This window comes from Lipotes vexillifer, unplaced genomic scaffold, assembly GCF_000442215.2.
Source record: "Lipotes vexillifer unplaced genomic scaffold, Lipotes_vexillifer_v1.1 scaffold306, whole genome shotgun sequence".
NCBI lineage: Eukaryota > Metazoa > Chordata > Mammalia > Artiodactyla > Lipotidae > Lipotes > Lipotes vexillifer.
This window is the reverse complement of record NW_006789814.1, coordinates 1,810,957-1,837,206: the sequence shown is the minus strand read 5'-3', so window position 1 is coordinate 1,837,206 and position 26,250 is coordinate 1,810,957. Positions and strand designations below refer to the sequence as shown.

The following is a 26,250-nucleotide window of genomic DNA, read 5'->3' as shown; positions in this document are numbered from 1 at the left end:
CTCTTTTTGTGTCTCGAGCTTGCTGGCTCTTGGACTGGAACTCACACCATTGGCTCTTGAGCTGGAACTTCAGACTTGGACTGAAACTACACCATCGCTGTTGACTTTCCTGGGTCTCCAGCTTGCCAACTGCACATCTTAGGACTTCTCAGCCTCCATAATTGTGTGAACCAGTTTCTTAGAGTACATCTCTTTCTCTCTATATGTACATTCTGTTGGTTCTGTTTCTCTGGAGAACCTGGACTAATGCAGGTCTAGATTTCCCTCTCCAAGTGAAAAATCTACTGAAGTCCTGGGAAGAACTTGTGTACTGTTGGTTTGGAGTTAAGAGCTAAAAGGTCAAAGTATTCTTGTGTGAAAGCTTGCTGGTAGTTTAGTAATTTGGATAAAGGATCTTTTAAATGGATGGAATTTTCCTTGCAGAACACGCTAATGGCTTTGGAAGTTTGAGGCAGCGTCTCTTCGCTTCTTTAGAGCGTTGAGTGACTGCTGAAGCTTGATGCTGACTTGGGGATTGGTTTTCCTCCCTGTTCTTTCTGTGTAGAGAGAGGTCAGACCCAGCACTCTTTTGGTGATGTTATCTTATCAACAAACTTTATCAGGAAACTTAAAAAAAGAATCCTTGCTTTAAAACCATGCTATTTCTGTTTTACTGTCACTCTGCTAAATCCCCAAATCACAGTCTTTGAGAACTGGAGGAAATTGTGGAGATAATCTGGCCTGATTTTTCCCAAATTATGTTCCATAAAACATATATTCCTAGATGTTCATAGGTGGTCCTTGAAAAAAGGAATTCAATGACCAAGTAGGTTTGAAAAGACTGCATACATTCTTTCCCTTTTGGAGAATCCAAATGCACTTTAATAAAGTTTGAGATGCCTCTTAGACTTGAAATGGATGTACCAAGTAGGCAGTTGTTTATATCTCTATATATAGACCCTACATATTTTATTTTGTAAACACAGGAGAGAAGATTATAAACACATTGTTCAGTACCTTGAATCTTCCACTTGGTGATGTATTGTTCGTATCAGAGCACATTGGTCTCATTCTTTTTGATGGCTGCGTCGTATTCTACAGTGGATTCCCCACTGATGGACAGGCTCTTGTGAATACAAATGATGTTGCAGTGAACGTCCTTCTACATGGGACTTCAGGCACCTGAGCCAGTACATCTGTCAGAAACAGTAGTGCTTTCTTTTCCAAGAGATATCGAAGCTCAGTTCTGGTTTCCACCAGACTTCCCAGGCGTGGCCCACCTTGGCCACCTCCTCTTTCTCTCCACTCCTTAAATACCTACAATATGCCCACTGACATACTCAAAGGCCACCAATGACCCCCTTCCTTAGTGCACCACCTTTGACTTTTCTGCAGAATTTGACCCTACTTCCTATCCTTTCCTGAAGCTCTCCTCGCTTGGCTGATAGGAGGGGTAATCTTTGTCCTCGCCTATCTCTCATCATGCTTTTCCTGTGTCCTTTCCTGTCTCCCAAAGGTCACCATTTGGCAGGAGCGTGAGGGCGTGGGACCTGCTGGGCCAGCCCTTTCAGCTCCTGGTTGTCCCACCCAGGGTGTCACACCCCTTGACCTCACTGCCTGGACCCTAGAGGAATGTAAGATTTTGATTTATTTCTCAGTATGGTTAGAAACAAACGCGTAAAAAGGAAAATGCACTTCCCTATATATATATCTATTTATCTGTCTATCTATCCCTCCATCCACCTACAGAAATCCTCCCAGTAGCTGGTCAAATAGAACACATTGGCAATAGCACAGAGAACTCTACTCAATACTCTGTAATAACCTTTATGGGAAAAGAATCTGAAAAAGAATAGATACAAGTATATGTATAACCAAATCACTTTGCTGTACACCTGAAACCAGCACAACACTGTAAATCAACTATACTGTAATATAAAATAAAATTAAAATTAAAAAAAACCACACTGGCAGTCCTGTTTGCAAATTCTGTGTGATACACCAAAATACTAACAGTGATTATTTCTGGATGCTATGATTGTGGATAATTTTTCTACATGCTCAACTGTTTTTTTTCTAAAATTTCAACAATGGAACATAGATATTAATAATATATTAATATTCATATATTATCATTATGTCCCAAACCTATCTTCCCCCCAACCCTCTTGCCAATTTAACTTTTACCCTAGAAATTCCTATTTGTCAGAATTCTGGGATTCTTCCTAGGTTTAAAACCCGGTAGGCATGCTTCGTATTCCTTCCCTGTCACATTCTATCTTCCTACTACACTTTGTGGTTATTCCAGTGAATTTCTATCTCCTCTGTTAGATTTTTAGTTCTTAAGGGACACAGACCTTGTCTTATCTCTCTCCCTGGGGCCCATCACACAGCACAGCTCACAAACAGATGCTCCCAAAATGGTTACTGAACCTTCTGCTTGATGCCTCAGGCTTGTCGACATCCTGCAACTGTCACCTGCCTGAGAAATTTCCTCTATAAATAAGCAGTTTCTGTTTCAGGTATAAACCATAGCCCTTGCTACATACGCCCCATCTCTTACCCCACTCAGGCCTCAAACTTAGAAACTGGAATTAGTGTTGGTATTCAAATCCTTAGCCATGGTACAAAGAGTCAGCCCCCATAAGAACCAAGTCATTGATGTGAAGTTCTTTTTTTCCCTCCACATTCTAGCAGCTGTCATTACATTTGCTGGGGAATTCTCGACGAGATTTTACTTGTCCTCCCATGCTGTTCTTTCTGTGGTTTCCTTGTTTCTTTTTGCGATCCGGTTCCAGATGGCTCAACAGTGCTTCCAAAATGAATATTTTGACAGATTGCTGAATGCTTGCAAACCGTGTCACCTTCGATGCCCTAATACCCCTCCTCTAATATGTCAGCGTTATTGTAATACAAGTAAGTAATACTGCTCGAACAATTCTTCATTGGTGTGAAGTCTTCTCTCTGTATTGACTTTATTCAAAGAAGAAATATTACGGGGAAGGTGGTGATATTTTCTGGATCAAAAAGAGGAAGAAAATTAGGCAATCATTTAAATGCCAACAGGAACGAACAATTATTCAGAACTGAACTCAATTTTATTCTGCAATCTTAACAACAGAGATTTTTTTATCAGCTCTCCTAATTAAGTATGGTTTAGAATTTAAAAGTCAATGCTGAGGAATGAGGGGAATTGGACGGCAAATAATCTTTACTTGATGTGGTTATGATGTTATTAGTTCATTATCTCTCTGACATTCTTTTAATTCAGTGAAAGGAACAAATGCAATTCTCTGGACCTGTTTGGGCCTCAGCTTGATCGTTTCTTTGACAGTTTTCGTGTTGATGTTCTTGCTCAGGAAGATGAGCTCCGAGCCATTAAAGGACGAATTTAAAAACACAGGTTGGTTTGATGGTTGATCTTTGAAATCTGTTTCCAAGAGGTGGCTATGGTGAATTTCAGTTCCTTTTCCTTTTTCATGTTGAGTATCTCATCTGGTAAGGGCCCTTTTGAGTGTGTTAGATGACAGGTTAAATGAACTCTTGGAAGAAGCGAGCTTTCTTTTCGACTTTTACACCTTCTTTGCTGATGTCCTACAATGTCAGCCTTCCCCAACATTTTTTCTAATTACTCTTTGGAAGTACTGAGGCTTCCTTGGGAAACATCCATCTCTTTGACAAAGTTAGCACATTGATTAAACGTCATGCTATCAGAAACAGCTAGCCAGGTTTGGTACTATTGGGAAAAGTATATTTGGCAAGATCCGTGGCCATATTTTCATACAAATATAAGTGTTGCTTGCTTGGGTGAACATTTTACTGCGAAAAATGCTAGAAATGAATACCAGTTGCTCCTGGATTATTTAAGCAATCATCTTAAAGATTTTTATCTTTATTAAGCAGGAGAGAACCAGTCCCAGAGAAGTGGATGTTTTACTTAAAGGCTTTGTAAGATAAAAATATTTCAGCACCTTTGACCATGATCTAATTCCCGAACACTCTGCAGCCATTGCCCTATTTCTTTATGCATGTATTTTCCATGCATAATCTGTAAAGCGTCCACCTCATTTGCTTTTTAGTGCAGTAAAGGGAGGGAGATGGCTGTTCCATACGATTTACTCATTTCTCGTTTTTTGCCTGGGGTCTGAGAGACAGGTGGGGAGTGACTTTAGTGTGACGTTCTGGAAGATGGAGTTACACTGCAGAAGGTTGAGGAGGTAGTAAACGTGCCTTCATAGACGTATGTGGGGACGTAGTGGAGACTCCTTCCTTCTGTGATCATGACAGATTCATTTAAAAAAAAAAGTAATCTGCCACAAAATGTTCTGTAAGAGAAGCATCTTTACTGTGAATTCTAGAGTGTCACCCAAGACTGATTTTGGTGTGCTGTAACATATGGTAATTTGTCATTTCACATGTGTAAAAAGGCTCAGTACCTTAGTGCATCCAAGGGCCAAGTGGGTGAGAAATGAATTTAGTGGGCTGCTTGAGGCTTCGGCGATAGGGGAGCCCATGCCCTGCTTGAAGGAGACAGGTGCTATTGACTCCCAATTGTTTCCGTGTAGGAATGTTGGCTCCTAGTGGCCACATTTTGTTTTCTTAAAAAAAAAAAAAAAAAAAAGGGGCCAGTTGTCTAGATTTGTATGTAAAGTCTCTTGCTTTTCAAATGTGGGCCAATGTAAAACAGACAAGCAAACACTTAAAAACACTGTACGCCCTAAACCAAGCATGTCTTTGAACCCAATATGGCCCATGGTCTGTCAGTTCATGACTTCTAGTGTAGGACCCACTTATTTGTTCTGTGGGAAGAGACACATCTCACGTTGCTTTGATCCCGGATGTGTGCTGCTAAGTCTGGCACAGCCATGCGCCCTGAAAAGTTTAGGTTAATGGTTCTGTTTCTGCATAATCAGGACCGGCTCTCCAGAAGGATGCGAATGCAGACCTGTATGAGAGCGACGATGGCGGGACTGGTGCGGAAACTCTTCTTTCGAGAGGCCTCGGGTACACGGTGGAAGAATGTACGTGTGAAGACTGTGTCAGGAGCAAACCAAAGGTCGATTCTGACCATTTCTTTCCACTCCCAGCCATGGAGGAAGGTGCAACCATTCTTGTCACCACGAAAACAAACGACTACTGCAACAGCCTGCTAGCTGCCTCGAGTGTCACGGGGATGGAGAAATCAATTTTCCCAGCTAATTAACCATTTCGATGGTATAGAGCTACTTGGAAAATCTTTTGTCAGAAGAAAAGGATGATGTATCAGATCTTTTTAGGATGATTGTACTTATCAGTGGATGATATGGCTTTTTGTTCTCTAATTCTGGAAAATCTTTGTTAGATATATTTTTCTACCTTACTGTTGGGAGCTTAGCTGTGGAAACTTCCTTGGTTTCATGATTAAATTGACTCACTGAAAAAAAAAAAGCACTGTAATGTGTAGATTCCATAGTCACACATTTCTGTGGCTAGACCACTTCTCTCCTATACATGTACACATACATTTCAGGACAGACTGGATTTCTTTTTATTGTTAAAGGAAAGCAAGGTTATCCTATGTACTTTCTATCTACAGGAGAAGCCTAGAGCCAGCCACACTAATTCAGTGTGCAGTGCATGGCCAGTTCCTGACCTTGTGAGCTTTCAGCTTCACGGAGGCATCAGGCATTATTACAATCATATAAATAAACGTGTAGTTGCAAACTGTGATAAATGGGTACTAGGTATCGTTTTTGCACCTACACGCAGGTAATAATAATGATAGCTAGCACTTATTTACCCTTACTAATGTGCTAGGGGTTGTTCCAAGTGCTTTACCTGTACTAACTCATTTAATATATACAACAAACCACAAGGTAGGTGGATCATTATTATCTGCATGTTACAGATGATGACAGAAACTGAATCAGAGCAAGGTCACATAGCCGGTAAATGGCAGGGCCAGATTTAAACCCAGACATTCTGATCTATTCCCTTTTTTCTCTTCATATCAATTGAATTCCATTTCTGAGTTTCCTCATCTCTTTGGGCTACAATCTTAGTCATTATTGGGAGAGGGCTGCCTTCCTTGGGTTGTGCAAAGGTCCTGAGCTGCTATGGAAAGGGCTGTGCAATAGGCAGTGCCCTCTGGTAATCTGTTGACTTTGATCATTGTTAAGATGCCCACTGGCACCACAGCAGAGACCCTCAAGGTCTTGGGGCTTTGTGGCTTTTGTATCAGGTTTGGGGTATGGAGAAACTTGGTGGGAACTTTTTAACCACTCAGGGCCCATTATGGCTCCATTCCAGGCCTTTGAGGGCCATAGGAGACAACACAGTATAGTGGTGAAGGCACTGGCTCTTGGAGTTTGACTCCAGGTTCTGTTACTAGGAAGTTATAGACATTGGGTGACTGTGAGAGTTACTTAACCACTCTATGCCTCCGTTTCCCCATCTGTAAAATGGGGATAATAATAGTATTTATAACGTTGTTTTAAGGATTAAATGAAAATATACACACACATACATTTATTATTTATTCCCATGAAAAGTTTCTGGTTCATGTTAAGTACTTTGTGTTAGTTACGTTGCCATCATGGTTTTTATTAGTGCTTTGAGGTCTAGTCTCTTTGAGGGCAGGCACACACTCCTTTTCTGTTATATGGCCTGGGAATGTTCCTCCTAGTTTCTCACAAGCCTTCTTCCTTCTCCTCTCACTCCACACAATAAGCTTAGATTTTTTCAAAAGCCCAGAAGAGCTGCTGACCTTAGGCTTTTGATTCTTGGTCCTCCAGGACCAGGCTAAATCTCGGGAGGAAGGAATTACAATACTTAAAGGAGGGTGGCTGGTAGTGGAAAATGTAAAGCACCCTCTACAAGTTCAATAACCTATCCCATCTCAAGTGCCATGAAGAAAGGGTACAGGGTGCTAGGAGAAGGTATAACACGTATCCTTATGACAATTCCATGAAGCAAGTATGTGATGTCTCACCAAAAGTTACAGAGGCAGACAGACCTAAACTAGGCTTTCTGCGGGGGAGAGGAGGGATTCAGACACACTGACTCTTTAACTAGAATAACAAATTAGCAAAAACTACAAAGTACAATTTTGAAAATGGGGAAAACAACCCCACCAACCAAACACACAAGTATTTTCATTTTTACATTCTATCATAGTCCCTGCACATGGCTGTATTTTGACTTTGACACAGTTGTAATCATGGTGTACAGACCATTTTGCATGGGGCTTTTTTTTTTTTTTTGCCAAACCGTGTGGCATGTGGGATCTTATCAGTTCCCTGACCAGGGATCAAACCCATGCTCTATGCAGTGGAAGCATGTAGGCTTAACCACTGGACCACGGGGGAGTTCCCTGCATGGGGCTTTTAAAAACTTATTCTATTATCACTGGCCTTTCCTTGCATTTCCATAACCTTTATAATTAGCACTTTAAACTACGAGATTCTTTGTGAGGTGGGCCATGATTTGCTTAGCTATTCTTCTGTAACCTGGCTTTGGTGCTTTTCACTTTTTCTCTATTATAAATAATGCTGCAGAGCATCTTTCTCCAAAGATCTCTTCATCTCTGCTGCATCCAAAAGGTAAATTTCCAGGGGCCAGAGAGTATGTGTTGAGAGGCAATGTAGTAGGAAGACCATGGGGATGTGGGTCACGCAGAACTCGGCTGGAATTCTGGCTCCATTTCCCCGTGGGGGCCTCAATTCAGTGTTTTGTGGATCAAGACTTAGGAGTGGATCAATCATCTCAGTCAGCATTGAAAAAAAGAAAAGGTGAAGAGAATACATTACCTACAGAATTGTTTTGTTAAACAGCTTCTTAAATGTATGTATTTGCATACTGGGTTGTGGTATAAAATGCATTTTCTTTTACTCTGGGTTGTGGGCAAAACAAGTTGGGAAAACATTCCTTTAACCTTTCTGAGTCCCCTTTCCCTTATCTGTAAAATGGGGCAGTAACTTGACCTTCTTTCAAACAGGACCCATCTACGTTCACACCCTGCCACCACCCTAGCCCCAGGCACTAGTATCTCTCGCCAGACAATTGCAGTGGCCCCCTAACCAGCTGACCCTTCTCCACCCTGCCCCACTACAATTCATTCTCAACCCAGGAAGAGGAATCACCTTAAAATTCACATTGCATCACTCCCCTACTTAAATTCTTGTAATGATTTCGCATTCCCTTATCTCCTTAGAGTTAGGCGGGAAAGTCCAACCCATTCACCATGGCCTGCAGGGCCCTCCACCCACCTCTTCAATCTCCTCTCTCACACCCCTTTCTCGCTCACCTTTTCACTCCAGTCAACCCCTCCTTCTGGAACACCCTTCCCGTCGATCTTCCCGGGCCGTCTCCCTCTTACCACCCAGGTCTCTAAAGTCGTCTCCAGAGAGTGGCCCCCCGGGACTGCCCACTTCCCCTGTCCCCACGCTTTGGCCCATTCCTCTTTAAATTTCCCCGTTCCGCTTCTAGTACTCTCTGGAACCGCGTTGTCTCATTTCTCGTGGCCACCGTCCCGTCTGGCTCCCCGACAGAGGTGTGAGCCCAGGATGGCGGGGAGGCGTCCCGTCCGGTCCCCGCCTTGCGGATCGCGAGGCGTCGCTGCGGGGGGTCTCCGGTCTGCCTCGGGCGCCCAGCAGCCTCGGCGCGGCTAGCATCGCCCCAACTCTGCCGCCCGGCGCGGGTGTTTACGTTCCGGGTTGGGGGGCGGGGCCGCGCCGGCTGGGCTGTACTTCCGGGGCGGGGCGGCAGGCGGGGCGGGGTGCGCCGGCGCCTGGCCTGTCTGGAGGGCGGCAGCGGCAGTGGCGGCAGTGGTGGCGGCACGGCAGGCACCGACCCGGGGAGCGGCACCATGAGCGGTGAGTGGAGGCCTGGCCGCTGTCACCTGCCCCAGCCGCCCCGGCTCCTGCCGCACCAGCTGCACACTCCGGCCCCCGAGTCCCCGCGTCCCGCTCGCTCGCGGACCCCGTCCCATCGCTCCCAGTTTCCTGACCCCCATGTACGCCCAGTTCCTGGCTTCTGGTCACCTGCACTTTTCTGGCGTCCCCGGTCCAGGCACTCCTAGTCCCTTGACTCCTGTCCATCACTTACAACCAGCTCCTGGACACCTGTCCCCCAGATCCCCCAGTCCCTCCCAATCCTCCGACCCCCCTAGTCCAGTTACCGACCTCCAGTTCTCAGACCTCCTGTGTCTCAGTCCCTCCTAACTCCTAGACTCCCTGAGTCCCAATTCCAGTTACTGGTCCCCCTGCTCCCCAGTCATTCCCACTTCCCAGGCTCCTGGCCCTAGCCACTCCGATCTACGCACAGGCAAAGAGTGTCTCATTCTTAGTTTGCTGCCCCCTGAGCCTTGTGTCCCCTGCTAGCTCTCGGTTTCAGAGGACGCTTGGTGCTCCTCATTTTCCCTCTCTGGTTCTGCTTCTTGTATTTTGGTTATTTTTTCATACTCCAGCTCCTTCCATTTCTTTTCCTAGCTCATTTGAGGTCTCCCTAGTCTTGCCCGGCAGCCCTCCCCTCTTGTCCAATGCTGAGCTCATTTGGGGACCTCTGCCCTTCCCAGTCCGACCTTGTCCCTCCCACTGGGGAGTGGGGTGGTTTTGGTGGGAGGCTTGAGTTATGTGTGGACAGCTTGCCTTCAGTGTTTCTGAAGTTTAGTCCCTAGACTTGGACGCGTGTTCTCAGCCCTTTCCACTCATGAGGTCCGTTGGTGTTTTGGTGCTAAGTCATTCCTGGGTGTAGTATGTAGAGATGGGAGTGACTCAGGGAAGCCTCGCAGCTGCCCTGACTGGGATCTGGATTTACTCAGGAAGACCCGCCTACCCTCCTTCTGCCTGTTTTCCCCTCACTGTGAAATAGCCTCTACAGAATCCTTGCAACCAACCCAGCTGGCCCTGGCCTTGGACTCAGGCATTTCTGGAGGTCGAGGCAGGGCAAGGTGAAGGCCATGTGTCTCTCTTCATCTTTAACTTTTAAGTTAACTCTGTGGATCATTTTCCATAACTTAGGTGCCTTTTGTTTTGCTATTCATAAGCAAGATTTGTGAAATTGATTGTCCTAATGCGGGAGCTGGGGAGGGGGGTTTTCCTGGGAGATAGTCCAGCTTCAGTTGTCAGATGATTTTTGGCCTCACTAGAGTTTCTGGTCCTTGAACATTAGTGATACCACAACAAAGATGCAATGAACTGGTTTCCACCCAGGAGGTAATACAGCCTGGAATAAGTGCAGACCTTGGGGGCAGACAGCCTGGGTTCAAATACTTGCTCTTCCACGTAAACCTGTGTGATTTAGAGCAAGCTGCTCTGCTGTTCTGGAAGTCTCAGCAAAATGAGGATAAATAATAGTACCTGTATCCTAGGCTTGTTGCAATGACTAACGTTACTCACGTAAAGCGATTGGTACTGTGCCACTTACATGGTATGTAGTCAGGAACTTGAGAGCTGCTATTGTTTTTTCTGTAAGGACCCCTGTGGGGTTCAGGTGGGGTTGTTTTCTGGCCCAGCTCTGGGACGGGGGCTGGGGCTAAGAACACCCTGAGAAACTCTTTTTAATGTGACCATGGAGTCTGCCTTGAGCTCACAGTTCTGGACCATTCTCTCTACTGTCTTCATTGGGAGCAAGTGAAATTGACAAGCCAAGGGAAACCGACCAATGTATACTTTAAGGAGCAACTTAATATCAAAATTAAGGAAGTTTTATAATTCAGTTAAAAAACCCCATTAGGTCTAAGGTTAAACAAATTACAGAAGGAAACCAACACATGGCTCTTTTAGGAAAAACCATGAAGGATGAAAGACTTCTTTTGGAAAGATTGTAATTGAGGCAGAAAAAGTGGTTGCTGATGATTGGAAGGGGAAGTCCAAGGTATCTTCCACCTATGGGATTAATAATTGGCACATAAAATGATGTGGCATGGAAATATTTACTCTTTTGCTTTTTTTTAAAAGAAAATTTCAAGCAAAAAAAAAAGTGGAGAGAATAGTTTAATGAACAATTACCAACTCATGACACTTCACCCATATACCTGTCTACTTCCTACCTCTCTCCCCAGTTTATTTTGAAGCAAATCCTAGACAGCCAGCAAATCCTATCATTTCTTCTTCTTTTTTTTGGCTGCGTTGGGTCTTCGTTGCTGTGCGCGGGCTTTAGTTACGGTGAGCGGGGGCTACTTTTCGTTGCGGTGCGCGGACTTCTCATTGCGGTGGCTTCTCTTGTGGAGCACGAGCTCTAGGCCTGCAGGCTTCAGTAGTTGCAGCACATGGGCTCAGTAGTTGCAGCACGCAGACTTCAGTGGTTGTGGCATGTGGGGGTCAGTAGTTGTGGCACATGGGTTCTAAGGCACACGGGATTCAGTAGTTGTGGCTTGCGGGCCCTAGAGCTCAGGCTCAGTACTTGTGGTGCACGGGCTTAGTTGCTCTGCAGCATGTGGAATCTCCCCAGACCAGGGATTGAATCCATGTCCCCTGCATTGGCAGGTGGATTCTTAACCACTGTGCCACCAGGGAAGTCCTATATCATTTCATCTGTAAAGTTTTTTAAAAATATTTCTCTCTAAGATATAGGGACTCCTTTTTAAAAAAGCATAATTCAATTCCATTGTGATACCTATAGGAAATAAGCAGTAATTCATTAATATCAGATATTCAATGTTAAATTTCCATGATTGCCTTATAATTTTATTTTATAGTGTATATTTTTTTTGGCCACGCTGCGTGGCTTGCAGGATCTTAGTTCCCCGACCAGGGATTGGACCCAGGCCCTGGCAGTGAAAGCGCTGAGTCCTAACAACTGGACTGCCAGGGAATTCCCTATAGTGTATTTTTAAAAGTCAGTGTCTAAATATGGTTTAAACAGTGCAAATTGGTTTGTCTTAATTTTTTTAGGTCTCTTTCTCTCTTTTTAAGTTTTTTTTTAATGTTTAACATATTTACAGAATTGTACAAACATCACCATAATAAATTTTAGAACATTTTCATTATTCCAAAAAAAGAAACTTCATACCCATTAATAGCTGTTCTTCATTTTCTGTTCCTTCAGCCCCAGGCAACTACTAATCTACTTTCTCTCTCTATGGATTTGCCTATTCTGGATATTTCATATAAATCAAATCATACAATATGTGACCTTTTGTGTCTCTTTTCACTAAGTATTATGTTTTTAAGATTCCTCATGTTGTAGCATATATCTGTACTTCATTCCTTTTTGTGACTGAATAATATTCTGTTGTGTGGACATTCCACATTTTGCTTATCCATTCATCATTTGACAGACATTGACTTGTTTCCACTTTTTGGCTATCGTGAATAATGCTCATGTGAACATTCATGTACAAGTTTTTGTGTGGATAATGTGTTTTCATCTCTCTTGGATAGATATCTAAGAGCAGAATTGCTGAGTGTGTTTGAAGAACTGTCAGACTGTTTTCCAAAGCAGCTGCATCATTTTCCATTCCTGCATCATTTACAGTACTGTAAAAATGTTCTGGTTTCTTCCCGTCCTCACCAAGTCTTTTTGATAATAACCATTCTAGTGAGTGTAAAGTGGTATCTCTTTGTGGCTTTGATTTGCATTTCCCTAATGAGTAATAATATTGAGCATTTTTTCATGTGCTTGTTGGCCATCTGTATATTTTATCTGGAGAAATGTCTGTTCAGTTTCTTTGTCCATTTTTTTTTTTAATTGGGTTGTTTTTATTGTTGAGCTGTAAGAATGCTACATAATTTCTGGCTACAAGTCCCTTATCAGATATCTTTACAAAAAAATTTTCTCCTGTTCTGTGTGTTGTTTTTCACTTTCTTGATGGTATCCTTTGAAGCACAAAGTCTTTTTTTAAACTATGGGTTCCCCTTTCATCTCCCTCGTTTTTTTTTGCCCCTTTGCCATTTTTTTTGAAGGAAACAGTTTATCCTGTTAGGTTTCTTTGTGGGATTTTGCTGATGGAATCCTTTTGGTGTAGTTTGACATGTTTCTCAGTTTCTCGCGTAGCCTATAAATTGGCAATTAGAGTCTGGTGTGTCTTGCAGCTGAAAATATTGGAGTGGAGGCAGAGGTCAGATGGGTACAAGGCCAAATACATTAAGTGCAAATAACCAGGAAGTGGAATAGTTAGGTAATGCATGCACAAGATAAATGGGCATCATGGGGCCAGGAACAACTAAGATGACCGTTAATAGGGGAGTGGACAAATATATGTGGTATGGTCACATGATGGAAAAACCTCAAAGATGTTAAAAGGAATAAATTAGATTTATACACATCACTGTGGCTGTATCTTAACATTAATGTTCTCTAAAAATAAGCAAGGTACAGAATTATATTTAAAATATATACCTTGATGCACATCAAAACATGCACATAAAACAATGTTTATGGATTCATGTATGTGTGTAGAAGTAAACAGTTGCTAGGAGGATGGATACCTGCCGGATGTGGGTGGTTGTTTCAGTGTGATAGTGCGATGATTTACTTGCTTCCCTTTAAAGAATCCAGTAGGTAGGAATACTTGATTATCAGCCTCTACTAGCTAAGGAATTCTGATTTTCAGATAATGCTTTTGCTCTTACTGGGGAAAATAGGACTTGTAGGGTCAGAAAGTCGTTATGATTCTCAAGCACTGTCTTTGGTAAGACTTTATAGTTGAAGCTACTTGATGCTCATTTCCATCAATAATTACTCTGTCACGAATCCTTCTTAAGTTAGAAAGACCCTGAAACCCCCATTTCAAGGCCTGGGGAAAGCCAGACCCAGAGAGGTCAAATAATGAGTGAAGCAGAGAAGCTCTAAGGGCCTGAAACACCACTAAGTTGGGGGCTTAGTGGGTAATTTACTGCTGCGTCTTGTCTGATGTTTAGGTTCATTTTGGCAGCTTTTTTCTTATTTTTCTGGAATGTTGAAGGTCATGATTTTCTCTTTGGCATTGACTGCGTCATCTCCAGCAGTGGCTTGTATTTGGAGTAAAGGATGTAAAGGTGGAGAGGGAGATAAATTAGGAGTTTGGGAATAACATATACCCTACTATATATAAAACAGGTAAACAACAAGGACCTACTGCATAGCACAGAGAAGTATATTCAATATCTTATAATAACCTATAATGGAAAAGAATCTGAAAAAGAATATATATATATATATATATATATATATATATATATATATATATACCAAATCACTTTGCTGTACACCTGAAACACAACACCGTAAATTAACTATAGTTCAATTTAGAAAATGGTTAACAAAAGAATCAGCTGAAATGAGTGAACGGAAAAAAGAATAGCTGTGGTCATTCCAAGCAGAAAAAGTGATGATATCACCATTTTCCCCCCCAATGAAGGCACTGGGCTGATCTGTTATGGCAGATTGTAAGAAGAAACTGTTCCACTGTCAGCAAACATTTGACTGCCCGCCTCTCTTGTGAGCAAGTGGCAGTGGACTCAGTCCCGCTGATCTCCACTCTTCCGCTTCCCGGTTGCATGGCTCTGCCTGGGTGACCAACAGGAAGTCAAATGCTCAGAGGTCTTAAATTTTGGAACTAAATTCTGGCAATGTGAACATAATCCCAGATAAAGCACCTCCCGTCCTGCTACCGTCTTGTCTGCACACAGGCCATGCATTCTCAACGGGGTGATATCACCCCTGTGGGGGAGAAACATCTATTCTTGTGTCTAAAGCACAGATATGCATGATGTACGATATATCTGTGGTATTAAAATTTCATGGTGGGGGTGATTAAGGAAAAAATGTCTAAAAAGCATCCTGACAGAGAATGAGAAAAAGCTTGAGAAATGTTGACATAGGCTGAAGTAATTTTATCACTATCATATAAATTCACATTTTGCTTTTACCCTTAACATTTCTGGATAAAACTTTATCATATTGCTACATGGTCTTCATATTTGATCACTTTTATGGACTTCATAATCCATCAGTAATCCATCATTACACATATGGCATAACTTTTAAATTACTGACTTGTGGAAACTTACTCCCCCCACCCTTTTTTCCTTTTTGTTCCTATTGTACATAATGATGCAGTGAACATTTTTGTTCAAGGTAGTTTTTCTTCCTTTTGATGATGTCTTTAGGATGACTTCCCTGTAGTGTTAACATGCAAGTGTTGATGGTTCTTGATTGCTCTTTCCACCAAAGCAATTGCACTTGTTTAAAACGCTACCAGTGAGGGGCTTCCCTGGTGGCACAGTGGTTAAGAATCCGCTTGCCAATATAGGGGACATGGGTTCGATCCCTGGTCCGGGAAAATCCCACATGCCACGGAGCAACTAAGCCTGTGCACCACAGCTACTGAGCCTGCATGCCACAGCTACTGAAGCCCGCGTGCCTAGAGCCCATGCTCCGCAACAAGAGAAGCCACTGCATTGAGAAGCCTGCGCACTGCAGTGAAGAGTAGCCCCCGCTTGCTGCAACTAGAGAAAGCCCTCGCGCGCGAAGCAACGAAGACCCAACACAAAAAATGCTGCCAGTGAGAGTGAGGCACTGGTAGCAGCAGAGCCTGGCCAGAAATTCAGGGTTCAACATTCAGCAGTCATTTGTTGGATGACAGTTTGGCGCATCTTCTTAGCAGAGGGCTGTACTGTCAGTGTTTGTTGAAGGGAATTGAACGAATGTACCCAAAATGTTAGAGTAATAGGTATGTTAACCAGGACTCTTCCTCCCACACACCCGGTTGCGCCATGCAGCTTGTGGGACCTTAGTTTCCTGACCAGGGATCAAACTCCGGGCCCCAGCAGTGAAAGCACCGAGTCCTAACGACTGGATCGCCAGGGAATTCCCCAGGACTCTTTTCAATTGCATGTGGCGGAAGCTGATTCCAGCACAATAGGAGTTTAAAGCATCTTGTGCTGGAAAGGTCTAGGGATAGCCTGGCTTCAGCCTCAGCTGGTGCTTAGAGAGTCATCAGGACCACCTTTCTCTCTGGCGCGCAACTCTCAATACTTTCCTCTCTGTTGGCTTCACCCTCAGGCAGCCCCCCCTCCATGGAGGCAAGACGGCCACTAGCAGCTCTTGGGTCACATCCTACAATGTAGCAACACCCAAGCGGGCAGGCCTTTTCCAGTTGCTCCGGCAGAAGTCCTGGGCTGACTCATAGTGGTCTGGCTGGCCTCACGGCCATCCTGGAACTAACCCATCACCGTGGCTCTGGCTGCCCATGCCTGGATCATATGCCCAGTCCAGAGTCCAAGGGTGGCATCTGTCCCACTTGTCTGGATGGAGGATGAACTGAAGGGGGAGGGTGGCGTCTGTCTCACTTGTTGTCTGGTTGGAGGATGAACTGAAGGGGGAGGGAAGGCTCTTGTCATTTGGTGGGGGGTGGTCAAGGAAGACCTCGCAGGCAAGGTGATGTCTCAGCAGAGACCCGAGGGAGGCGAGGGTGACTCCTGAGCAGCTGGACAGGTGAGGATGCCTTTTGCTGAGGTGGGAAAGGCTGTGGGAGGAGCAGCCTGAGGCCTCCAGGGGGCGTGAGGACCCTTTCCCAGCCCTGACTTCTGCTCACCCATCCAGAAGCCCTCAGAGGCCTGTGCTCCCCGGCTTCCCACGAGGGGGGAAACTTGCCCACTGGCAGCCCGTTTCTCCTTGCCTGTGACTGCATAGTTTGGAATCTGCTCTTTCCTCCTCCACCTTAAAAAAAAAAAAAAAAAAAGCAAAACCCCCAAATGACATTAAAGACTATTGTGAAAACAATATACCTATACATATACCTTTCTAACATATTAAATATTTAGATTTTTAGGTATTCCACTTCTATGTTCAAAGCATATGCATTTTACCTAATTGCATTGAGTCTACATTTGAATTAATGTTTTCACTTATAGCATTTACCCATGTTCCTTCTCTTCACAATTATTTAAAAATGCTGCGTAACGTTCCACTAAATTGACATGCTGCAGTTATTTAACCTTTCTCCCATTGTAGGAAAAGAAGGTAAATTCCGTTTATGATGTTCTAGGATGGAGTTGGCAAACGTTTTCTGTAAAGGGCCAGATAGTAAATATTTTCTGCTTTGTGGGCCACGTAGCCTCCATCCCAACTACTCATCCCTGTTGTATAAAAGCAGCACGGGCAATACGCAAGTGAAAGCATGTGGCTGTGTTCCAATAAAACTTTATTTAGAATACCTGCAGTTTGGGGGCTGTAGTTTGCTGACCCCTGTTCTAGAACACTGTGGGAAAAATCTGCACCCTTGAAACCATGTTTAGGCAGGCATCATGTTGCAGTGGAAAAACACTTTGCCCTCAGGCAATCCTGGATTTAACTCCCATTTGAAGAACCTGAGCAAGTTGTTGAACTTCTCCGACTCTTAATTCCCTCATCAGTAAATGGAAGTGAAAGTGAGTGATGACTGTACAATGCCTTACTCAGTACCTGGAAGACAGAGAGACTGGTAAAGAAGATACTTATTACTTTTCTCATAATCCCCACCCCCGCACCCCGGCCCATTCCTCCTTAGCTTAGTTTTCCAGGAGTCAGGAAGGTGCTTTGATGTTCTTGTAGTTTTGGGTATTCCCTGCTCGTTGCTTTCCGGGACTCTGCACTGGTACTCATTACCAGTGGTGCATTCCTGTGTCCCTGGAGCTTTACGAGCAATGGGGAATTTCATTTTTTTAAAAAATTGAAGTATAGTTGATTTACAATGTTATGTTAGTTTCAGATGTACAGCAAAATTATTCTGTTATACATATATATGTATTCTTTTTAAGATTCTTTTTCATCATAGGTTATTATAAGATTGAATATAGTTCCCTGTGCTATACAGTAGGTCCTTGTTGTCTACTTTATATGTAGTAGTGTATATCTGTTAATCCCAAACTTCTAATTCATCCCTCCCCCTCTTTCCCCTTTGGTAACCATAAGTTTGTTTCCTATGTCTGTGAGTGTGGTTCTGTTTTGTAAATAAGTTCATTTGTATAATTTTTTTTTTTAGATTCCACATATAAGTGATAACATGATATTTGTCTTTGTCTGATTTATTTCACTTAGTATGATCATCTCTAAATTTATCCATGTTGCTGCAAATGCCAGTATTTCATTCTTCTTTATGGCTGAGTTGTATCCCATTGTGTATATGTACCACATCTTCTTTATACATTCATCTGTCGATGGACATTTAGGCTGCTTCCATGTCTTGGCTATTGTAAATAGTGCTCCTGTGAACATAGGGGTGCAGGTATCTTTTCGGATTAGAGTTTTCTCCAAATATGTGCCTAGGAGTGGGATTGCTGGATCATATGGCAACTCCATTTTTAGTTTTTTAGGGACCCTCCATACTGTTCTCCATAGTGGCTGTATCAATTTACATTCCCACTGACAGTGCAAGAGGGTTCCTTTTTCTTCACACCCTCTCCAGCATTTGTTATTTGTAGACTTTTTGATGATGGCCATTCTGACCTTTGTGTTTCCCCGTAGCTTTGCCAGCAATGAGGAATTTCAGTTTAAATGTTTCTTGGTGAACTTAGTAGTTATACAGTGGTAACATGTGGTGGTTGATTTGGTAAGCTTATAATTTGCATTTCTCCAACCATGAGGGAAGATACACTTTCTCTTCAAAGTATTTGCACACTGCAGTTTTTCTTTTTCTTTTCTGCAGCAAGGATTGGCAAACTGGGCTGGCCACCTGTTTTGTAAATAAAGCTTTATTGGAACCCAGCCACACCCATTCTTGCTGTTGTCTCTGGCTGCTTTTGCACTCTGATTGAGTAGCTGTGACAGGGACCATCTGGCTTGAAAAGCCAAAAATATTTACCATTTTGCTCTTTACAGAAAATATTTGCCGACCTCTGCTCTAGAGGGAATTCTTTGCCCATTTATGAGTCCGCTGTTGACCCAGTCTTTGTTTTTAGGCATCACAAGTCCACTTGGATGGCCTGAGCCCATCTGCCTCCAAGCAGAGTCTGCCTCTTTCCATTGTGTGGTGAAGGAAAGTCTGTCCTTTTGTCCTCCTCCAGCTGTGCCACTTTAGCCCACAATGCTGGGACCCAGTGCCCTGACTTTGGGGGTGAATGATGGTCCATGTTATCTGTTCATGTGCTAACGCAGACAAAACTAGTGCTTCACTCATGCAATGTGCATTGCGTGCACGAGGGCATTCTGGTCCTCTCCATTTAAAGCAGCCGCTTGACGGACTACAGAACCGAACCCCGGAGTCTTGATCCAACAGTTGTTGAGTTCCTTCTGTGAGGAGGGGAGCCAGAAACACGAATCATCTGAGACAATGCTCCACATGCTTACAGGGCTCCATAAAAATGCCATGTTAATTGCAGTTTTGCAGGGTGCATTGAACAAATCATATAATATCATTGAATGTATCATGTGTTTGTTATATAATGTCAGTAAGTCATTTGTTGTGTTCCAGATGTTATGGCCCCTGTGTAGATAATTCGGTGCAGGAGGAGATGGGAGCAAAAGGGCCTTTGGCCAGAGCTGGGAACAGCCATTGTGGAAGGGGTGGCCCTCACAGAGGGCCTGGCCGCTCTCGTGAAGGAAGAGCTGTGCTGGACAGGGCAGCAGAGAAATGAGCTGGAGGCTGGAGCAGCACATGGGAGCAAGGCACGGCTTTTATTAAACTGGGGGGAGGTATTATGACATCCCCGTATGCTGTAGGGATTGCACAGATGATAAGAAAGAATTGACAATGTGGGAAAAAGAGGGACCGTTGCTGGAGTATGTCCTTGAGCAGGTGAGAGGAGATGGGGTTCAGAGCACAAGTAGAGGTTTAAGTTTTTTAACTTCTCGGAGCCTCAGTTTCATCATCTGTGAAATGGGACAATCAAACTTAAGTTACGGCAGAATTTCCCAATTGTGGCACTATTGACATTTGGGCTGGATGATTGTCGTGTGGGGCTGTCCTGTACACTGTAGTAGATGCCAAGAGCAGCTCCCTAGTTGTGCCAAAAATGTCTCTAGACATTGCCAAATGCCCTTTTTTTGGGGGGGGCATGAAATCCTGGTTGAGAATCGCTTCTCGCCACCACTTCTCTGTAGGGCCCCTTATAAGTAAACCTCCTTGAAGTCTCCTTATTTGAGAGTGCCTGCTGTTTCCTGTTAGGAGCCTGACTGATGCAGAAGTTAAGCACTTACTAGCCTCAGACAGACACTCCCCTCAGTGTAATCAGAAACATGAGAGAGAAGTGAGCTTGGCTTTTCTTCCCTGTGTTTCAGTGGGGGTCTGGGCACTATCTGAAGTCTTGTCCCACCCCTAGGGGACTCCTGCTGTGGTGGCTTCTTTGGCTTAGAATGTGCTCTAATCTACCTGTTGCAGTCCTTTCCATAAATTATTTTCTTATGGAGGTGAATTTCAGATAATGTGAAACCATGTATGCTTTTAATACAATTAGAACAATTAACAACTGTTAAGTTAGAAATTTAACAGTTATAAAAACAATTAACCATTTAAAAGTGAACAGTTTAATGGCAAGTTAGTACATTTGTAATGTGCAACCACCATGTCTATCTAGTTACAAAGCACTCTCATCACCCCCAGAGGACACCCTGTACCTATTAAGCAGTAGCGTTCTATCTTTATGGGATTACCTATTCCGTATTCTAGTTCTTCCTGTTTTTTTAAGCGCAGTTCAAGTTCCCGCTTTTTCAGTCAGGCTTCCCTGGCCCCCAGCAGGCCAGCAGTGTGCTGTGGAAGAGGTCAGGCAGATCAGAGTCTCAGCGCTGCTTTGCTGCCTGACCTCGGGCAGAATTCCTGGCCTGCAGTGGGCACCCAAAGAACCTTACCATCTTTTTCTTTTCTCCATTATGCCCGCTGAGTGCACTGCAAGGATTGGCCTTCGAGCAGAGAAATGACTTTCCCTCTGCCACTGCGTAGAGAGGCAGGGAAATACCGTTGTGTGTGTGTGTGCAGCCTTGCCCAAGTGACCTAACTCCTCTGTGGACGGGCACCATGATTACCTTGACCTCCTGGGTTGTGACAGTGATTGGAGAAGGGATATATGTAGAGTGCCTTGGGGGCATCTTGCTGGTTTTCCCCTCCCCACATGGCAGAGAAGCTTTTTCACCTTTATACTCCCCCAGGGCAGTGAACACAGAGGCCAGGATTGGATTGCTTTGCCTGTGCTCTGGAGAGAAGGAAGCCTGATGAAAGTACTTGTTAGAGCCAGAGGTATAGGATTGCCCGCAGCAACAGCAATAATAGTTAATATGTATAAAGTGTTTGGTGTATACCAGGCACTGTTCTAGGTGCATGGTATCCATTCACTCATTAATAGCTGTAGGAGGGGACTTCCCTGGTGGTGCAGTGGTTAAGAATCCATCTGCCAATGCAGGGGACATGGGTTTGAACCCACATTCTGCAGAGCAGCTAAGCCGGTGCGCCACAACTACTGAGCCTGCACTCTAGGGCCCATGAGCCACAACTACTGAAGTCCATGTGCCGGGAGCCCATGCTCTGCAACAAGAGAAGCTGCCGCAATGAGAAGCCTGTGCGCTGCAACTAGAGAAAGCCCACGCACAGCAACAATGCAGCAAAAAAAAAAAAAAAAAAAAAAAAAAATTGCTGTAGGAGGTGCAGAGGGGTTAAGTAACTTGTCCTTGGTCACATAGCTGATGATGTAGGATTCAAACCTGCTCTGTCCTACTCTGAATCCCTGCTCTCTCTCCCTAGGAGGTCACTGAAGGCTGGAGATTTGTGGGAAAAATTAGTGTAGGATCTTAAGGATTCTAAACATGAAAGACAACAGCGATGCACCTGAACCAGGTGACTGACTTTCAAATGCAGGTGATTTCTAAGTTAGAGCCTGAGGAGATCACTGCATTTCTCTGACAGGTTTGTGGACCCTGGGTGTATTCCCTGGGGTGCCTTTCTGTTTTCATTTTGATGGAGCCTGTTCTGTGAATCACTTTGCTGTATGCCTGAAACTAACACAATATTGTAAATCAACTATACTCCAATTTAAAAAAAAAAAAAAAGAAGCCTATTCTGGCTCATCTGGTTGATAGTGTTGACTCAGGGCTACCCTTACAGAAGGAAGGAAGCAGAAAGGCTGGGGTTTCATAAAGAAATCATTCCTGAACTGGCAGTTGGGCTGTCACTGCAGGTTTGTTACAGGGGTTGAGGGTGAGCAGGATTTCACAGATGGCCGAGCCAGTGCACTTGAAATTGAATCCTTCCTTAAGCACTTCCATGGGTGAAGGTCTTTTCCTCTCAGCCCCAGTGCTCTGTTGAGTGGAGCCACCTTTCCTTCTTTGTCAAGGATTAGATACCAGTCAGTTAATGGCTTAGCCCACAGTTGAGGCTCAATAGGTGGGCACTGGCTCCCTACCCCTTTTGAGTGGTTGCAGCCATTGAGGCTGGAAGATTCTTCTTGCCCTGGGAGGGGTCCTGTATTCTCCTCTTGGTCCGTGGGAGAAGGTAGGAAAGAGCCCGCTAGCATCGATTGCTCTGCCTGCCTGTCGCCACAGACACCCCACACTCGCAGACTGCAGAGCTAGGAGGGTGTGATCTCATGCAGAAACCAGTGCCCCGAGAAGGGAAGTGACTGTCCGTGTCACGTGGCCAGCAAGCAGCCCGGTTGGGATGAGAACTCCTGATGCCTTGTGACTTCCCACTAGCGCTCCTTCCACCGTTCCTCATGGCCATGGGCCTCCTGGGCACCTCCTGCCGTCAGTGAATGCTCCCAAGGCCACCTGTACTCCCTCTGCCCTACGATACCCCCTTCTCTTCATCCCCGTTCAGGCCTGGGATGGCCACAGGTGCCTTTTCAGGGGTCAGGACTGTCTTTTACAAGTGAACTTCTTTTTTTTTTTTTTTTAACAGTTTCCCCAAAGGAATGTGTCTTGCTTATTACTGACATTTCATATGTTTCATTCATTGGAATGTTTCTTTTTTTAAAAAAAATTTTATTTATTTTATTTCTTTTTGGCTGCGTTGGGTCTTCGTTGCTGTGTGCGGGCTTTCTCTAGTTGTGTCGACGGGCTTCTCATTGCGGTGGCTTCTCTTGTGGAGCACGGGCTCTAGTTGTGCAGGGTTCAGTAGTTGTGGTGCATGGGCTCAGTAGCTGTGGCTTGCGGGTCCTAGAGAGCAGGCTCAGTAGTTGTAGCGCCCGGGCCTAGCTGCTCTGCAGCGTGTGGGATCTTCCCGGACCAGGGTTCGAACCCGTGTCCCCTGCATTGGCAGGTGGATTCTTAACCGCTGCGCCACCAGGGGAGCCCCAAGTGCACTTCTTGTCTGGGGAGAGATCGCGTCAGCGAGGGTGGGTGTGTGGTGGGCTGAGACCTGCACAACCTCAGGCTGTTTCTCTCTAGAGAACAGGCTTTCTTCCCACGGTGGAGAGGCTTTGCAGGGTGAGGCAGAGGAGGCTGCTGACCTTTCTAGAAAAAGCAGTGGAACAATTCCATCACAAAGATCTGGGATCATCATGCATATCACTAGGGGTAGATGCTGTATCCTTGCTCTTCACGGTGGGTCAGGCACCAGCAGCATCAGCATCATCTGGGACCTTGTGAGAGATACAGAATCCCAGGCCCCACCCAGCCCTTCTGAATTAGAACCTGCTTGGAGATTCGTGTGCATGTGAAAGCTTGAGAATCACTGCGCTAACAATTATCAGTAGTGAGATGATGGAGATTTTTATTTTCTTTGTATATTTCCCCCTGACTTGTTATTATTGTATTTTTTCACATGAATTACTCTTTTTTTTTAAATTGTGGTAAAATACACATAACATAAAGTTTGTCATCTTAACCATTTTTAAGTGTACAGTTTGGTGGTATTAAATACCTTCACATTGCTGTGCAGCATCCCCACCATCCATCCCCATGACTCTTTTCATCTTGTTAAACTGCAGATGTGTAGCTATTAAACCCTAACCCCCATTCTCTTCCCTCCCCTCCCCCTGACAGCCACCATTATACTTTCTTTCTCTATGATTTTGATTGCTCTTAGTGCCTCATATAAGTGGAATCATGTGGTATTTATCTCTTTGTGTCTGGTGTGTTTCACTTAGCATAAGGTCCTTAAGGCTCATCTGTGTTGTAGCATATTGCAGAGTTTCCTTCCTTTTTAAGGCTGAATAATATCTATTGTATGTATATGCATACATATTTTGCTTATCCATTCATCTGTCAGTGTACACTTGGGTTGCTTCCACATTTTAGCTACTGAGAATAATGCTGCTGTGAACATAAGCATACAAATATCTCTTCAAGACCCTGTTTTCAATTCTTTTGTGTATATACCCAGAAATGCTGGGTTATATGATAGTTCTATCACATGAATTACTGTTATGATCAGAAAGAATAGCAAAAGCACTTCGGGGGGAAAACCTTGTCTAGTTTCCAGCTGGCGTTGCCCAAGGGCAAGTAGAGTTTTTGGGTGCAGTACTTGGAAAAAGGAAGAAAGCAAGCCTGACTTCCCAATTCTGGTGTTAGAGAAGAGCTGAAACTAGACCTTCTGCTAAACGAAGAGCAGGGTGTTTTGATAGACACAGGTGTCAAGAGCAATGTTTGAGGGCCTAGGGTCGGTGGGGTCTCTAAGCCATCCTGAATGACGCTTCAAGATGGCCTCTGGTCTGGTGGGAAGGATGCGTGAGCTATCCTTTCTCAAGACCTCTTCCAGAAAAAATAACAGTGGCAGAGTTTGGGAAGTCAGCTGTATTACTGTGTGTCCATGGAGAGTCTACTGACTGGTTTGATCTCCGGGCCTGGGGTGAGGCAGGAGCCCGTGTGGTAGTCCTAACAACCCTTGAGGGGCACGATCTCCAGTCGGAGTCACCATTCCACCTATTTTTTTATGTGTTTTTTAAAAAAATTAATTAACGAATTAATTTTTGGCTGCATTGGGTCTTCATTGCTGTGCGCAGGCTTTCTCTAGTTGCGGTGAGCGGGGGCTACTCTTCATTGTGGTGTGTGGACTTCTCATTGCGGTGGCTTCTCTTGTTGCAGAGCACGGGCTCTAGGCTCGCAGGCTTCAGTAGTTGCAGTACGCGGGCTCAGTAGTTGTGGCTTGCAGATCTAGAGCGCAGGCTCAGTAGTTGTGGCACACGGGCTTAGTTGCTCTGCAGTGTGGGATCTTCCCGGACCAGGGCTTGAACCCGTGTCCCCTGCATGGGCAGGCGGATTCTTAACCACTCTACCACCAGGGGTGTCCAACGGTTCCAACTATTAGTATTCAAATACAGAACAAAACCTAAACCCATTATCATGGTCCACAAGACCTTTGTTACTGGCCCCTGCCTGTCTGTCTTTGCTTCCCCTTTTCTTTTCTTTTTCCCCTTTTCTGCTTTTTGCTCAAGTCATAAGAGGCTTCCTTTGGGTCCTGGAAGACCAGAAGCCAAGCTGTTGTTTCCTCTCTTCCTGGCCGTTTGCTCTGCCTGGAATGCTGGTCTTCCATATCTTTCCATGGCTGCTCCTTCTTGTTATAAAGGGCTCAGCTCAGATACTACGTGTGCAGAGAGGCCTTCCCTGACTGCCCTGGCTGACGTGGCCCTCTTGCTTCCTCCCTGTCTCATCAACCCATTTTGTTTTTCTTTCTAGTATGACTCTCTAACATCATCTTTATTAGTTTACTTAGGAGCTATTTGTTTCTTCCTAAGAGAATTTTCGCTCCATGAGAAGATGGTTCTTTTATACCATTTAACTCCTGTGTCCCCAGCACTTAGAACCTTGCCTGGCACACAGTAGAAGTTAAATAATTACCGAGTGGGTCAATACATGTAATTGCTTGTCTTCTCTGAGCTTCAGTTTCCCCATCTGTGATTCAGGGATCCTACTACCTGGCTGGTAGGGTGGTTGTGAAAATTACAGGGCATGATGCATTCAGAGGACTCAGTTTTGTGCCTGGCATGCAGGAAGTGCTCACCGCACGGTTACAGTTGTTAGCAACCGGGTGGCCCTGGCATGACTTACATGAATCACTGACCATCTCTAAGGTGATGCCCTGATGGTACTCCCTGGTGAAGCCCAGGCTGAGTTGCCCAAGAGAGAAGCAGCTCAGTGGCACTTCAAGGCCTGCAGTGTGGAGCATCTGCCCTTGTACAAACTCTAAATTTGGGTCTCCTTTGAAACAATTGTGTTCTGTGTCTTGTGCATCACAATATGTAGCTGTGTCTCTGTTGATTGGAATCACTGGGTCTCTTGTGGAGCATCATATGTGGTTCTGACAGTGGTCTGCCTGGGGCTTTGAAGTGTCCTTGCCCCACACCCTCTTAAATGGGAGTTTGGTGTATGCCATGTGTATCAGTTGAGAATGCTTTTGGCTGTAAGTAACAGCCCAATCAATGTACAATGCTTGAACAAACGGAACTGTTTGTTGTGTGAGAGGTA

The 26,250-nt window shown here is 44.5% G+C and overlaps 2 protein-coding genes across 2 annotated transcripts in view; both read left to right on the top strand.

The window, feature by feature from the left end:
• The first annotated feature begins 2,777 nt into the window (after window positions 1-2,777).
• On the top strand, window positions 2,778-5,182 carry TNFRSF17 (TNF receptor superfamily member 17). The gene is made up of 3 exons (XM_007462816.1): window positions 2,778-2,895; window positions 3,251-3,382; window positions 4,893-5,182. Exons 1-3 carry the CDS (start codon window positions 2,778-2,780, stop codon window positions 5,180-5,182), a joined length of 540 nt encoding a protein of 179 aa, XP_007462878.1.
• A 3,581-nt stretch (window positions 5,183-8,763) lies between these two features.
• Window positions 8,764-26,250, top strand: part of SNX29 (sorting nexin 29) — a 569,236-nt gene continuing 551,749 nt past the window's right edge. The window contains exon 1 of the mRNA XM_007462815.1: window positions 8,764-8,831. Coding sequence (XP_007462877.1) covers window positions 8,825-8,831 — 7 coding nt within the window. The 5' untranslated portion in view covers window positions 8,764-8,824. The remainder of the gene's footprint in view (window positions 8,832-26,250) is intronic.